Source organism: Coccinella septempunctata, chromosome 4 (genome assembly GCF_907165205.1).
Source record: "Coccinella septempunctata chromosome 4, icCocSept1.1, whole genome shotgun sequence".
NCBI lineage: Eukaryota > Metazoa > Arthropoda > Insecta > Coleoptera > Coccinellidae > Coccinella > Coccinella septempunctata.
In genome coordinates, this window is record NC_058192.1 from 2,685,149 (window position 1) to 2,702,194 (window position 17,046).

Consider the following 17,046-nt stretch of genomic DNA (forward strand, 5'->3'; position numbering starts at 1 on the left):
AATTTGGACAACTTTTATTTACACCTCCTCTCCTAGTACAAAATCCATTTTCACTTCATCACATAAAGACTAATAATATATTATAATAAATATACACACTCAACTCTTACTTTGGATGATGAATCTTCATTTATCTATGAGAGTTCCTCTTATCTTCTTCACATCTTGCACTTTGTTCTGCTCAGATTTTCTCTTGTTCATTCCTTTTCTTTCAAGTTGTTTTTCAATAATCCTTGCATTATTAGCATAACTATCTGCCACTTCCCTCTGAGAAAGAAAAAGTAAATAAGCAACCAATGACAAAATATCAAAATTAAAGACGATTCATAATTGACGAAAAAACTCACCGCTTCAATTTCATCTTCCTCCTCGTCGATTGTGGAAACAGTAACTGAGCTGAATTTACCCATATTTTTCGTGTGTTTCGTTACCATGATTTTCTTGGGTTGTTCAATTGCCACTTGATTATATATGTCCGTAATAGGTCCTTCTTTTGTGGATTTTATGAGTGAACCTTTGACAATGAAACTTACAGGGCTTTCAGGTTCGTGCTTGTAGTAAAGGAGGAGTGAGCATTTTTTGCACTTCAATCGATACTGTCGTTCTATACCTTCAGGTCTTTTCAGATAAACTGTCTCGTCTGGATCACAGGTTACTTTATGAGCATGACTTGTTCCATCCAACACTCTTGCACCATCTCTTTTGCGAAGAGGTAATTTTTCAATTGAGCAATCTGAAAGCATAAATTATAATTAGAAATAAAAGAATTCAGGTTGTTTACAAATAGAAACTTAAATGTAATAGTAAATTATTTACCCAAAATGAGTGTCATTTGTCCACAAAGGCAATAATAAATATGAAGAGGCTTCTCGTCTCCATATTCTTCTTGATCTTTGGTATCTGAACAAGCAATACTTCTTGATACTACTTTTGGCATTTCGATCAGTTTTAGTTAGACAGACTTATCAAAACAAAATACAAAATACAGCAGAGTAGCAAGAAAAGTCAAAACAAAAAACTAGGTTATGTACACAGAAGTCAGAACACCTACTGACGTATAACCAAAGATTCCTCTTCGGTTATTCTTTTTCTTTCTCAAACAGACTGCCCTGCAACCAATAGTGCCTAAGACCTGACACCTGGCGGAATTTCATTCAACTACTTCAAACTACAGTTTGAATCGTTGTTGGAAGTATAATACTTCAATCAACTGTTTGCATAATTGAAAACTATTTTCATCATCTATAAGTTAACTGAAATTCAATATGTTGTGGCTCATAATAAAGAATTTCACTATTCGGTTCAATTATACAGGAAACCTAGCGTAATTTGAAATAAAAATCGACCTATTCTAGCATCTTTCATCAAAGTAGTAAAAATCAAAGATATGAATTTTGTATAAATGAAAAAATAAGTTATAACATTCTGCAGTGAAGAATTTAATTCATTCTCATTTGACCTTATATAACTTGGAATATCCTTCGAAAAGATAACTATTCATCACAATAAATTCAATTTCTTTAGGCACAAATACTTGGGAATACCTGCGGATGTTTTTACCCATTGTTAATACGTGCTCGAAGAGATAGGTAAACATATATCTTTGCTGCAAATATGGCTAATTGCTTAGTTGAGTAAACAACAAAAAATTATATTCTTATCGGCACAAACATGCTACGACAATAGGCTTTAAAACGTCTTATCTTCACGAGTGGTAATTGGAAAGAAAAAATGATTCTTAATCTATTCCATGAAGAAGTCTGATTCAGATCTGATCTGGCTTATCGGGATTAATCACCAGAGAAAGATTCGAACGCATTTCATCTTAGAAAATGGTTTTTTGATAAATGAGAACTGGGTTTATCTATCTACTAGTCCAGAAATTCAGTGATTCATATGCTGGCATTCATTCAGAGAACAAAGCACCTCCACTATTACCTAACTAAAATCATATAGTAAATAGGTAGTCCTGTCAATCTGAGCAGGAAGTAGGAACATAAAATGTAAAATGCCAGATTTCTCTCTATTGAAGATCTTGAAAATGGAAATTGTTGTTTGAAAGATGTTGAGATCTGAAAGCAAGATAAACAAATCTTTTCTCATTATGTGCATCGTAAAACAGAGATGAGCGATGAGTCACAGGATAAAAGGACTGATAATAATTATATCCATACTCAAGTGCAATGAAAATAACTTTCAATATTTTTCCTTGAAAACGATTGTCTGCAAGAATCACCAACATCAATCTAAAGTGCTAAACTGATTTTCTTAATGATTGGAGTGTGGGTTCGAATTGGTTATTATTCCATTTTATATGGAATATGCTGATAGATATTGTAAATAAACACTGTTTTGGTTTGTTATATCCTATAATAAATCTTTGAAATCGGATACAATGAAGAAAACTCTTCAATTATCACAAAAAGTTTTATTTCCGATGTGTTTGAAATGTTCTCCTTCTAATAATTCCAACTTTTTGTTTGAAGATTAGTTACGGAGATGAAAAGTCTTTAAAATATTGTTTTTTTTATTGTCTAGTTATAAGATCTCCTAGTACAAGACTACCTCATTTTCGAATGATACTGAAAAAGATTGTAAATTCTTATAACTCCGAAATCATCAAGCAGATTTTGTCTATTAACGATTTAAATCGAAATCGACCCATCATCAGGATCTGGATCCAACCAATTCAGCTGATTATTTCTCAGAACCTAGAAAATTAGTAAAACTTTCCCTGAGAAAACCCTGCTATCTTTCCAATTTTCAAAGAAACCGATGAGAAAGCGTCAAAATCATTCCGCTCATGAAGTTAGTCGAATGTTCCAATTACTGCCGGCTCAATCTCAAAAACGTTGAGGGGTCCTGTTCCTCCATTTTCACTAGTCGTGTTATCTTCATTAACTCTTCGCTTGGATGAGTCAACTCCCACCAGCTGGAGAAGCTATAAAAGACCGCTCGATCTGTACAAAGTTAAGTATACTGAATAAGCGAACTGTTAAGTGCGATACGTACTCAAGTGCGTTTCAAACCGAGCCCAAGTATGCTGTGGAAAGCATTTGTTTTCGGTGTCCTGCTTGCATCTGGGGTGCGAGCAAGAAATAGCCTTTTTGGGTGAGTACCATTCAACCAGAACCCTAATGAAAACAATTAAGAAACTATCGAAATTGATACAACAACGTTCATTTCAACACATTTTCTAATTTATAATATAAAGAAGGGATAGGAAATGTTTGAGCTTGAGCAACATATGAAGGTTCAGATTATGGGGAAGATCTAAAAGATTCTAAAAATTCCCTTCTCCTTCAATAACAGAAAAATGAGAATGTGTTGATTCTTTTGACAAGGTTTAGTTTTCGTTGAAGATCTAGAAAATTTTCAGATCGAAATGGCTTGAAAAGATGAGTTGATAAAATCGTAGTATTCTTGAGATCTTCTAGAAGTTCGCAGCCAAACTGCAATACTTATCTGCCTCGAATATTCTAGAGCACATCAATATTCACATCACTCGTCAAGTAGTTCTAGAGGTGATGAATTCTCAAGATATTAATATTCATAAGTCATCAGCAACGATACAATAATGTTTAGACTCAACTATCACTCTGTTTGCGTGTTTAAATATTAGACGTAAGGAGTTAGAATTGAAAAAATAATTGCTTGAAATTGGTTGAATGAAGAGAGTCTGATTAGCTGGTTAATTTTGGGAAAAAATGAAAAAATACTGGGACAAAATCCTTGACAAAATAGAGAAATACTGAATATAGGATTCACTCAGAGTCTTTATTCTTGCAGGAAAGAGGTTTATTCGTAGATACAAAGTTCAATGAAATTTTCCTGAGAAAGAAAAATTTTATTTTTACACAGACTTTATTATAATCGTAGTTCGAGTTATCATATTCTTCTCTTTTGATGTTACTAAATAACAGCTTTTGGTTCTGAAAATTGAATAAATATTTTCGGGAAGAGAATAGTGAATTTCATGTTGCAATAGATTAAATTAGCTGAGCGAGGTCATCTTCATTCATATTCCTGTATCGGGCAAAATTCAAGGAACGCAAAGATAATTCTAAAAAAATCGGAGCTAACAAGCTTATGTTAATCTCCAAGTGCGATGTTCAACGACGTTTTCCTCTCTAACTCAATTAAACAAATTGATGGATTAACAACTCTTTGTTTGAAGCGAGTATCGTCATTGAAATAATCTCGAATGGTTGTTTGGAATATGAAAATTTTTTTAATTACCCATAGTTACTAGCTAGGATCATGATAAATGCTTTATGTAGTGATTGATGGATTTCGATACGATTCGTCAGATTCCTTGAATTATTCATCTTGAAAGATGTTGATTCGAAGAAGAAAACTCGAACTCTAGCTCGGATATTGAAGCGATGAAATTTAGCTTCAGCAGTTCTTTAAAAAATATTTTTACTTTCATAAGTTTAAATTTTATTTCAAAACTGAAAAAAACAATCGATCATCTCTGATTTCCAAACTTCTTCTTGTGTAGTGATGGGAGAAACGGTGGAAATTGAATGGAATATTCATAGAATTTTCAAGTTGCAAATTGGTGAATGCGCAATATTCATTTGATCAGACTATATTTATTATCTATAATCTATATAGATCAAAAATTCGGTTGAATGAAGGAACCCTTTCACAAATCGGTGATTCCATAATATAATAGGTAGAAGTTGTGAAAATGTAGCTCAGATGCTACTTCCATGTTAATGCTTGGATTCACCACTACCATTTATGTTGATGTAACTCTAACTCAACCATTTTCACGAAGCGGAAGAGAAAGAGCTATTTACTTGAGATTTCACGACTTTTGCAAGTGTCTGATCCCAAGATCTAAGGAATAAACATTCATTAGAATAATCGCTAGAAGGGATTTTATGTAAAAGCTTCCTATCCAATGTCATCTGAGATTCCTCTGCCGATAAGGTCTTCCACAATCTCTTCTTTGTCATCTCCGAATGAAGATGCGTGATAGATCCTCTCCACAGATTACAGAGTAGATCCTCTCGAACCTTTTAAAAAGGAGTGCCTTCTTTACGTTTTACACACACACACACTATCGTTTCTTCTTTGAAATGTATAAATTGATGGGTAGGAAGAGGAAATAGTTTGAACATATAATAGAAACCACTGCAGATCTTCCTGGTTTTGATATGGCCATTCAAACAAGACCTCCTTGTTTGTGGGCAAGGTCAGTGGTTATGCAATTTTCACAATATTATCGGGTACACATCAGGAGAATGCTAATTCTTCGCCATTATTTTTTTATGGTAATGAGTATGATGATTGGGGGAATCATCCAGTTGCATTAACTAGAACACGTAAAAAACATATGATATTTACCGCTACAGCAAGTCATTTGCTGTTTCTAGAAACGAAGATACTGGAAGCATTCGACGACTTTCAAAACTGGTTATGATGAACTTGACCCCATAGCTCCTTGGCGATAAGCCATGGGCGTAAAAACAAAACTGTAGGTTGTCCCCATCGAAAAGTCTGTTTATCTCACTATTGAAAATTACTTTCGGGAAGGAAGATCAGTTTTAGTTATTTTTATTGAGTAATGCCTGAGTAAAGAATTTTTCACCGTGACACAATGTAACCTGCCTGAAATCACCAACCACCAGATGAACTTTTAGAGCTTGAAGCCTACAAAAATAAAATTGTACGGCTCAATACCAACGTGAAACGAATCATATCAAAAAGCTTGGAATTGGCTGACTAGCACGTTAAAAAATCTGTAATCAAATCTGAGTTTATTCAAGCAGTTGGACTGCTTGAGAAATGGAAAACATTTTATGACTACCTGCCTATAGTGACCTTCATTTTCCATTTTGTGAGAGAATACACTGAAAATTCGTTATTTAATCAATAAATATCCCAGTGCTAATTAGCATACCAGCATTCAAGTGATTATTTATGATGAGTCAGTTTTTACACAATGGAAAAAAAAATTAACAAGCAAATACGCGGAATATTTCTTGCAACACTCGAATGCTCCTGAAACATAAATAATTCAGGCGAGAATCATCTTGAACATTTTTGGAATAAGGAAGGAAATGCATTATTCCGAAATGATCAAATTAGGAATGAAATATAATTTCATTTTTTAGCATGAAGGTCGTTTTGAACATAAATCTGATAGTAAGGTACCATTCAAGTACTCTCAAGTTCTTATGAGAGGTTTTCATCACTCACTCATCATTCATTGGTTCAAAGCAACTCGGCAATGATAAAGTTTTTCTTCTTGAGTTATAGCCTCCAGTTATCAATTCAAAATTTTCTTTTGCAGACCACAAGATGACAGCCTCTTCTCTTCTTGGAGTGACCTAGCTACCGCGGAGAGTAGAAATCAACCAAGAGACGTCGAGCCTGTGACAGAAAGAGACAGAGAACCCTTGTCTCCAGACTACAAGGATCCCAGTCAGCGCAAGAATGAAAAACCAGTGGTACCATCCCAACCCAACAAACCATCCTTCGACGAATCCCTCATACCTGGCGGTGTCATCGATATACCAGCTGGAGGATTCCCTCCAATCTTTGGGGACCCTTTCCGCATACCCACACTGAATGAGAGACCTGGGGGTATCTTCGATTTTGACAGTGACGAGTTGGGTTTGCCAGGGTTTAACGGTCAGAATCCTGGAGGGCTTTTTGGAAATTTCTTCTCATCGCTTGGAGAAGTGCGTCCGTGGTGGAAAGGGTGAGTTTTCCTGATAAAACATAAGCTGACATGTTTTTTTTGTACCCCATCGACAATATCGAGTCTTAGTTCAAATTTAAACGACAGTTTGCTTCCGCTGGATCTGGTTTTTAAGGATAACGCTGAAGAAAAACACTTTTAGGTTATTTTCCACGTTTATATTAGGCTCTCCACCAATATTGCAAGAATTTTCAACTCAAAATAATTACTCGAAATCGAACAATAAATGCAGAAAAGCGAATTCTCGCCCAACGTATCTTATGTGGACCTCTTGGTTAGTCCTTCAATCAGTGACTACTTGAAAGCTTGCTGCCGTTTAAATAATCCAAGTTTTCTGTACCTTTAAGTACGTTTATTGGATTAATTTCCATAAAATTAATAACACGAAGGCAATTGTTATCATGAGAAAAAGCATGTAAAAGTAAGGTGAACATTATTTATCCTCTCAATGCAAGCTGGGCAATGAACATTAGTTTTTCCTGGCAGAATTAGGCGATTTTCAAATCACCCAATGGCTCAGATTTCATTGTCAAGACGAAGCAATATGACTATTATGACCTAGATGCATAAATAACAATTTTGTCCTGGCATCCGAAGGTTCGAAGAGTAAATAAGGTACTTGTCTTCATACTTCTACGATTCAAATTAACCCTATCATTCAATAAACCAGGATATAAAACAATACCGGCAACGTAATCGAATTTTGCTCGAGTTGAAATAAACTTCTAACATCAACGAGCAAGTTCACGTTTCCGGTAGTCAAACCTATATATTTTGAATAGTTTGTTTACATAAATGAACTACGCCGCGAAATTTCACCTTCTAGAATCTACGGTTGAATCACAATGTCGACTATTATTATTTATTGCAAGTGGGATATACTTTATTGGGTATAATGAGTCACCTAATTTTCTTGTTAGTGTGATATCAGCTAATTTATCAGCTATTGTTTTTTCCAACATATCCGCACGAAATTCAGAATGGGTGGACATTTCCATCGAGACTGCACAGAATTTTAATCACCGAATTAGTTTAGTGAATTGAAAAGAAAAGATACTTCTTAATACTATGATTATTTTTGGGGTTACGATGGAGATACGAAATGGGAAATTTTCCATATTACTACAAAGTGCATCTGGTCATTCTGTAGAAATGCTACAGTCTAAGTCTAAGTAGTACCTACCACTAGCCTACTCGCTAGATAGATTGTATATTTAAGGCTCCTCTCATATTGTTCTGAATTGCCTTGGCAGATCCCATATATTTGACAGCTGAACGATATTTTAAATACTCTTCACTTAGCTCTTCTTATTACGTTATGAACTTATAATCTGTAAAGCAAGATATAATGATGATCATTGACCCATTTTAGTACTGTCCATGATTTCGATTCGCGGTTCATTAAATTGATAATTATCTTAATTCGAATGATAGCTCATTTATATCGACTATTATCGTACTAGCTTTTAATTGCCCTAAAGTGACGGAAAAAATTGATTTGGTTAGTAGTTAGCGGTCGATTCCTGTCAGTGAATTTATTCATTCATCTGGCCCAACCTACTACGGATACTCTTATGAATGAGTTTCCGCTCATTCATTGATTTGAAGGGCTGGGATAAGGGAACCAACTATATCTATCTTTAAAACAAAAGAGTATTTGATGAAACTTCGCAAAGAAATATAATGACACTGACACATAGTGCGTCTTACCACAGTTTTTGTTATACCTAACAGTATATTTCTGTAAATTTTAAAAGACCTTTCTACTTTTATACATGTTCTCAAAGAGCAACTCTTCTAGTTATAAATTTCGAGATTTCAGCGAGTCTGTTCGTTGGATAGCAAACTTCATGCCTGGCTCAAAAGAAATGATATTATTTGGACTAACGCTTAGTATAACAGGCCTTTAGCACTTCTCTCACCTTGGTTTCTTATCAGAGAAGTTGAAAATGATAACATTGATTCGACATAATTGATTTTTTCATTCTTTGTTAGAGTTAACATTCATTTCTGATTCCATCGAATAATATTCAAGAACAGAAGGATAATTAGGAGAAAATCAGTGCTTATGGCAAAGCCTATGTTAATATTTCACTTTGATTTTATCAATCTAACTCAGTTGAACGAATTGATGGATGCACAACTCTCTCTGAAACACGCAATCATTCAGAATTTATTGGTAGGATAAAAGATATGCAGTGATTTTGATGTTTTCCAACATATTTCCATTTCCTTTAAGGGGAAATATATGGATTTTGGGGATTGTTTATCTTTTGGCTCTTTAGCTCTATTTCCTTTAGGAATTCCATGAGCCATCTTTACTTTCGTGAGCTTTGGATTTTTACTTATTTCATGTAATCTGGTATAATTGTTTTTCGTCAATAGTGATCGATGTAGAGAATTTTGGTGATTCAAATAACTGCGCAGCTAGTTATTCTCTCGATACGAATTGAGCGTGTTTTCCTAGCGAGAACTTTTGCTGGCATCCGTTATATGCTCGGCTTTAATTGCCTAGAAACGGCGTACAATTTGTGTGAATCGAAACGATTCATATCAGACCATGGATAGGTCAACCCTTTCGCGACAAGTCAACAAACTCGAAGTAGCTCAAGTTTGACTGGTGGTAATGATGAGTCAAATGAGCTACTTTCTACTTTCCTACGAGAAAATATGATTTGATATTAATTATTAACCTGGTTTACGACCTGTTAGAGCCCCTCATCTAGGTTTTTTCAGTTCTGGGTTTTATTATATGGTGGTATACCTACTTACAGTTCGTTCACTGACCGTGAATTTATTTCAATGTTATCGACCATGAACATAAATTTATACCTTCAGATTCCTCAACGATGCTGTTTTAATAATGTGACGTCGAAGTGGAATAGTGAGCCTTTGATTGTTTAGGTCTTACTTGAAAGAAATCATAGAAAGATAACACGAACATCTTACAATTTTTTCAGTTTTTCACACAAATGATGAACAGTTATACTGTGTCTAAATGAAGAGTTTCGAAATTCAAGGGGTGATTCTTTGTCCAAAAATAGTGTGCCTTCCATATAGATTATTTTTTGAGCAAACTCCTGAGGGTGGAGCACAGAAGTTTGAAGACAAGGACACATTGAGCATAAAGGCCTGCAATATTCGTTGGATCCAAATATAGGCTTGAAAATGTAAAACGAAATACAAATAGTTCTTCTGGGTATTTCCTGAATGTTTCTTTTACGACCTATTCATTTCCAACAAATGTTTCGATTTTAGAGCTTTCATTTGGCGGTCAATAAATGCAATGCCACGTGAAAAGTATTAAACTTCATTGTATCATCAAGTTTCGCAGTTATTTCACTCATTCACGCGTGAATGAATTTATCACTTCGTAAATGTCAAGACTGTAAACGAAAGAAAGAAGAAACACATTCCGCAATCATTGATTTATAGTCATTAAAATTGACGAACATCACATAATGGATTAAGATTTTTTGTCACTACACTGATGATGGAGCGTAGCACATATAAAGATGTTTCACAATGTTAATTTAAGACTATACCGCTAGAGATATTAATCGAAATAAAGACAAAAACTGTCCAAGTTCTTTAAGAATAGGTTCTATTCTCGTGACAAAATCTTTAGGTTATAATACTCGTATATGGCCTATCTATAGAAGGGTTTCACAAAACTTTAATAGACACTTTTTCGGTTGCTAGAATAAATTATTTCTCAGATGAGTGAAATTTGGAAATTATAGCAATTGAAAACCAACTATTGATAATTCATGGATGAAAATTTCATGCCATATTGGAATTTTATATCTTCAAAAGCTTATACACACCACGTTTACAGGCCAAATGTCTGCATTGAAAGGGAAGAAAGCACAGACGATGAAACTGAAGAAGAAGGACGAGAATCTTCCAAAAACGAAACTGAATCTGAAGAAGTACCAAATTTCTTCTCGACATCAATCAGTTTGTCCAACTGTCATCAAACTCCCGCTAAATACGAATGTGTCACTAAGTGAGTACACTATAAATATCATTTATCCTCTTACGAAAGGTAGTGAACAATATTCCAAATATCCCTTTATCAATTTTAGAAACTTGAAACGGTTTTTCATACTGTTTATATTGAATCTATTTGCGGACAAGGCTGAAGCATCATCAATTCTAAATACAGCAGTTTCAACAGACCATGAAGGTTTAAGCAGATTCATCATTTATTTTATTGCAAATACATGCAGATTATTGTGTGAGAAATAAGTTGATGATTTGGAATTAACTCATACATTGGTCGAATTATTTACAGTTTCGATATCATTCAATCTGTATTTAATAATACTTAATTTTTGTCAATTTCCACAAGGGTTAACAATCATGGAGTAGTCAAAACTTTCACTGTTCGCTACAAGTGCTGTTATGGCTATGCAAGACAGGAGGGGTCCATTGGATGTAACAGAAGGGTAGAGTTGAAGCCTCTGCTACAGACTTTGTCAGACCTCAACGCTAACGAGTTCAAGAAACTGATAGAAGATAATGGACTCGTCGACAGGTTCAAGAATGAAAATTTGACAGTTTTTGCACCATTGGATCAGTCCATGAACGAGTATAATGACAAGATGAACCAATTCGTAAGTTTTCTGGATATATGTATCGCATTAACTCAGTCCAAAAAGTATATTTCGATTGAATAAATTGAGGGGGACATTAACAATATGTACCGGTTCAACTGTTTCAGAACGATTTGAACCCCAATCCGCAGAGAAAGAAGAGAGACCTCAAAAACATACTGTCTTCCGACGAGCTTGTATGGAACCACGTGACCGACGGTTTCGTTGACTTAACGGAACTTATCAACGAAGAAATTATTCACAAGTAAGTAGAACGAAATGTGTCGCGAATTGAACGCTTAAATCTATGAATTCACATATTCGCGTTGGTGTTAGGATGCTGTTTATGTGGTGCTGTGGGTCAATAAACTCGCGTTCTCTTCTTTATTAACTTTACACGATTGTTGATGGATGTAGTCGTTGACATTAACCAGCTTTATGGACGTCGAGGCACAGTTTTAGGTTGAGCTTCATTATGCTGTCTGAATTAGTTGGATCGAAATATATGAACCCTTTTTACGACCACTGATAGGCTATTCCATCTTCAGGTTGAATTTTATTCGTTTTTCAGCGAAAACCAGAACAACTCGATTCGCATCAACAACTATCCGACCCAGAATTACGACAGATTGGTCACTGCAAACTGTAAACGCATCGCCAAAGCTAACAATCTAGCCAGCAACGGCATCGTGCACTTGGTGGATGGGGTCATGACCCCAGTGGGGGAGTCAGTGCAGGATATCATCAGAAACGACAAGAGATTGAGCAGTTTACTGCAAGGTGAATTGTTAAAACCACATACCTTAAGTCCTCTTCCCTTTCATAAGTTATATGTCTAGTTTCATAATGAATCCTATTGGGGAAGTCCAAAAAATTCAACAGCCTTTTGTTACAGTACTGGAGAGCACTGACTTACTCAAGAAGTTCAAAGATGAAGGTCATTACACCGTTTTTGCACCAACTAACGAAGCTTTTGATAAGCTGGAACAGTCTACTAGAGATAAATTACTTAGGGGAGAAGCTTGCGCAAAAAGTAAGCCCTAAATTCGAGTAAAAAAACATGAAATGTAAAAAACAATTTCGTATTTTCCACAGGTATCATCAGTCATCATGTAACAGCCCATACAGTGTGCTCAGTTGCAATTATTGGCAATTCAACTACACACAATGTCGACGGAAACGTTTTGAACATGGAGAGAACACTCGACGATCAGCTGATACTGGAAAACAAGGCCAAGATAATAGAAACGGACATCATGGGCACCAATGGTGTTGTCCACCTCATCGATACCATCATAATACCAGAATCTGCCCTCTTCATCAACGATGCCTTGAAAAACGAGAAACTCACCAAATTCCAGGAAATAATAGAAAAGGCTGGATTGACTGATGAGATTAACAATCTGGATAACGCTACTGTCTTTGCGCCATCCGATGAAGCTTTCGAGAAGGAAGGCGCCAAGAAAATTCTCGAGGAAATTGGAGACGATAAGGAGAAGTTGAAGGAGTTGGTTAGGTACCACACAGTTCAAGGAAAGATGCAATCTTGCGACATGAACAACAACGCCTTGTTGAAGACCTTGGACAACGACAGACCCTTGAGGATAAACCTTTATTCAACTGTGAGTTGATTACACTATTCCCAGGATTATATTGGTAATAATTTATTGTTTTTTCCAGTTGCCAATCTTCAGTAACATCCTCTTCAAAGCAACCGTCAATTGTGCCAGAATAAGTGGTTTCGACGAGAAGACTTGTGGATCTGTCATCCACGAGGTCAACAAGGTTCTGGTACCACCCAAAAAGACGATCCTAGAAGTCGTGAAATCCGACCCCAAATACTCCAAAATCCAGAAGATCATCGAAGGGACTGAAATCGAGGAAATATTAGGACAAGAGAACAGGACAATCACCTTCCTAGCACCAACAGACGAAACTCTAGCTGCTCTGGATGAAGACCAACTGAAATCTCTGGAGGACAAGGAGAAAGCAGTGGAAATTCTGAAAACCCACATCCTAACAGGTAAGTTTCGATCATTTTTGAACGATGAAGGGTAGAAAACATAAACAACCTCATTTTCAGAAATTCTGTGTTGCTCCGGCGTTGGTCCACAAACCTGGGGCTTCAATTCATTGGTGCCAACCTTATCCGAGCAAAATCTCCAGATTGGCAGGACTGGTACTCACCAGATCCGTATAGGCCGCGGTGTGGTCACCAGTTGTGATAATTTGGCCACTAACGGAGTTGTGCATAGCATCAACGAGGTTTTTTTCCCACAACGACACGTGGCCAACGTGGGGGGTTACTTCCTATTTGACTTTTAAGCTTTAAATTATTTCGAACAAAATGGAGTGATATTTTTGATTTGACTGAATATTTGTACTTCTCATTCGAAGTTGTTTCCGTTAATTTATTTAGAAGTAGAGTAAGATGTGAGAATGTCTAGGAATAGAGAGGTCTATTAATAAAGATCGAATTATTTATATTATGACTTTTCAATTTCCTTCTAAACTAACATATACTATGCAGGTGAAGCTATGACAAAAAACACTACAAAGGACAATCGAATCAAGGGCATTAAGAAAAACAAATCAGGGCAACTTATATTTCAACAAAGGCAGATGTAACATTCATAATGCAAGGATATGAAAAACTCTCAAAGCTCGAAGCATCCTTTATATTCAAATAGGTCGAGAGTATCGTAGAAAATAGACTCGCGAGTACAATACTGACACATATGAAGTATTCAATACTTCTGGCCGATACAAGATACTTATCTTGCTTCCTGAGAAAACTGTTAAACTTTGTTGGATTCTGAACTATGCTGTCGCTGAAAGACGTATCCACACTCAAGATATCCCCATCTGCGTCAGCTGATTTCATGAACAACTCGAATGTTAAGTCCTCCTTACGCCGGTCCTGGATTTTGAGTATTTTGAGGTAGAATAAGGGAGGTAAAATAAAAACCAGTGGGCTGATCAGCGCTGCTCCAATTAAGGACATCACAATGTCGAATCTTGGTACAGATTCGGCTATTATTATTGCTAAGATTACGAGAACTGTCCTCAAGATGCATCTCTTGTGATTAAACTCTGAAAAAAAGAGTTATAGGAGAAAAACAATCGGTTTTCGAAATATTTCACCTCTGGAAATATTCAAGGATTCCTCCATATGTTGATAAAGGGCATTATTGCTAATTGCTGATGTTAGACAAAGTTGAACAGCCACCAGAACTGACGCAAAATGTAGTAGCATGGTGGTCGACAGGGTTTCCAATATACTTGGTCTCAGAGATTTTCCAAATTTCAGATAACCATTTATGCATGTCACTCCAAACATACATAAGGTGACTGAAAAATAAAAAGCTCACTATAACTGAATATATCTGCTGAGGAAATGATCTCAGAGTTTTATTTTTAGAGAATATATAAACATCAGTTGTATCTCACCTAGAAAGCTTACCATAACAGCCTTCGAAATCTTAATTTTTTCTTTCATATCAACAACAATAGTCAAAATGTTTGGATGAATGTCGAATTGGAAAGTAACCATGCCGAAAGCTAACAGTAAATATTCCCAAGTAGATTTTTTATTCACCATGCTGTTTGACGATGGTAAATCTTCCGTGGTGGAATAGATCATACTTCCATTCACGAGGAAGAATACTAGGAAAACAATACACACGGAAAGTAGACAGAGATATCTGAAAAAACATCGAAATCGTACGGTTTTTCTCAGAGTTAATTCAATGTTGAATTATTTTTCTATGTTAGAGGGTTTGAGTAGACAGAAAAAATATTTTTATGCGAGGAAATCTAGGTTAAAGATCTTTACTTCTAGATCCTCCAAACTAAGTAAACTTATCATGATTTCCTTACACGAAGATCATAAACTGAGTATAATTTCTCTCATTAGAATAAGAGATTAAAATTCGTCATTTCTTAAATCTTAAATGACTCACTTCATATCCTTGGGACTACCCAACCATAAAATAGGGCACAGAACGGTTCCTAAAACCAATATCCAGATGCAAAAAGAAATATTCAGATCACCGCTCGTTAGTCTCAACCCCAGCAATTGCATATTTTGGGATGCTGGAAAATCAACAAATACAATAAATATAGTAAAACCAATAGTCTGCCATATCTCACCGACAATCAAGTTCGGTATTCCTCCTCCAAAAACTGTGATATCAACTAGGATGGTCACTAATTTTCCCAGAGTTTTTCCGTATGTGAATTCTGCCAGTGCAGAATAAGGGTATCGACTCTTTGTGTTTATAGATGAATCTATTGATTCAGCTATCATCCAGCATCTCCCGAGTAAAATTGCGGTATAAATTTGTACCGAACATACGGTTGCGATGAGAGGAACCCCATAGAAACCTATCAAACGTGTAACACAATCCCTTCAATGTGAAATAGGTAAAAAAAAAGGGTATAAGTGATACGGCATTATGTCAAGCATACTTTCGATGAGGCAATTTATAGCATTCTAGAGGAGACATTCTAAAATTCAATTATTCATCTTTGCTTACCACAATCTATTATCGCTTTCGGTAGTGCCACTATTGGAAAAACACCAAACACATCTATTATACAAACTATAGCCGAAACTAGAGATAAACTGTCATGTTTAGCAACTCTGAATCTCACATCTTCGCTCTGTATCAATAATGTCCTTTCAGAAAACCTCATATTACTCTGGTATACGTGATTACACAGATTAGGAACGGCACAAATAGGTTCTATGTGCCTGAAAATGAACCTTAGAAGCCATAGTTGTGTTAAAGTCGATATCAATTTCATTATATCGAGTATCATGAAACGTTTCTGTTTTAGTTGAAGAAGTTTGAGATTATCCCAGGAATTAAACGTTTCGCAGAGGAAATTGAGGAATTTTCCATTATTTGTGTCAGGTTTGTCATTTAGTCACATACTTACCATGTAAAATGTCTGCTCTCAAAGTTGACTCCTCACCTGGTTCCGATGGAATCTCATCCAGACTTCTGAAAGAGTGTGCCCACTCCATTTCGCTGCCTCTTTCTCTTATATTTGCCCGCTCATTTGCGACTTCATCGCTGCCGTCTGACTGGAGAAGTGCACGTGTGACACCTATTTTCAAGAAGGGAAACAAGCGTTGTGCCGCTAACTACCGTCCTATCAGCCTGGTACCAATTGTTGCGAAGGTTTGCGAAAGAGTTATCCATGGACAGGTGCTGCAGTTTGCGCTGGGCCATAACCTTATCCCCCGATGCCAACATGGTTTTCTGCCGGGTCGCTCGGTGATCACTAATCTGCTCGACTGTGTTGATGCCTGGTCGATGTCCCTCGACAGGGGTAATCCTGTTGATGTGATTTACCTTGACTTTTCTCGGGCATTCGATCGTGTGCCCCACAGACGCCTCCTATACAAACTTGAGCACCTTGGCATTCGTGGGCGCCTGCTTTCTTGGATTGAGGCATTTCTTTCAAACCGATCTTTTAAGGTCCGTGTTGGGGATTCTTTTTCTTCTCCCAGAGATGTTTTGAGTGGAGTCCCCCAGGGGTCTGTGTTGGGTCCACTTTTGTTTCTGTTGTATATATCTGACTTGCCCTCCTGCGTTGTCTCGAATATCTCCCAATTTGCAGATGACACCAAATTATTTGGTAATCCCACTAGTGCCGGCATTATTCAGGACGATCTTGACTCTATCTCGAGGTGGTGCCAGGACTGGCAGCTGCCGCTCA

General features: G+C 36.3%; 3 protein-coding genes across 3 annotated transcripts; 1 reads left to right on the top strand and 2 right to left on the bottom strand.

The window, feature by feature from the left end:
• On the bottom strand, window positions 1–1,034 carry LOC123312593 (STING ER exit protein). Its single transcript, XM_044897104.1, has 3 exons — window positions 817–1,034; window positions 348–733; window positions 1–267 (listed from the first exon to the last, which is right to left on the bottom strand). The coding sequence occupies exons 1-3, from the start codon at window positions 935–937 to the stop codon at window positions 127–129; spliced, it is 648 nt and encodes a 215-aa protein (XP_044753039.1). The 5' UTR covers window positions 938–1,034; the 3' UTR covers window positions 1–126.
• Window positions 1,035–2,953: 1,919 nt separating this feature from the next.
• LOC123312587 (transforming growth factor-beta-induced protein ig-h3) lies at window positions 2,954–13,802 on the top strand. The gene is made up of 10 exons (XM_044897093.1): window positions 2,954–3,111; window positions 6,308–6,718; window positions 10,557–10,727; window positions 11,073–11,337; window positions 11,445–11,581; window positions 11,888–12,096; window positions 12,212–12,349; window positions 12,412–12,938; window positions 12,997–13,339; window positions 13,400–13,802. The coding sequence occupies exons 1-10, from the start codon at window positions 3,041–3,043 to the stop codon at window positions 13,639–13,641; spliced, it is 2,514 nt and encodes an 837-aa protein (XP_044753028.1). The 5' UTR covers window positions 2,954–3,040; the 3' UTR covers window positions 13,642–13,802.
• A 106-nt stretch (window positions 13,803–13,908) lies between these two features.
• LOC123312590 (amino acid transporter AVT1I-like) lies at window positions 13,909–16,216 on the bottom strand. The gene is made up of 6 exons (XM_044897100.1): window positions 15,855–16,216; window positions 15,469–15,702; window positions 15,279–15,411; window positions 14,767–15,020; window positions 14,461–14,667; window positions 13,909–14,409 (listed from the first exon to the last, which is right to left on the bottom strand). The coding sequence occupies exons 1-6, from the start codon at window positions 16,138–16,140 to the stop codon at window positions 13,919–13,921; spliced, it is 1,605 nt and encodes a 534-aa protein (XP_044753035.1). The 5' UTR covers window positions 16,141–16,216; the 3' UTR covers window positions 13,909–13,918.
• Window positions 16,217–17,046: the final 830 nt, after the last annotated feature.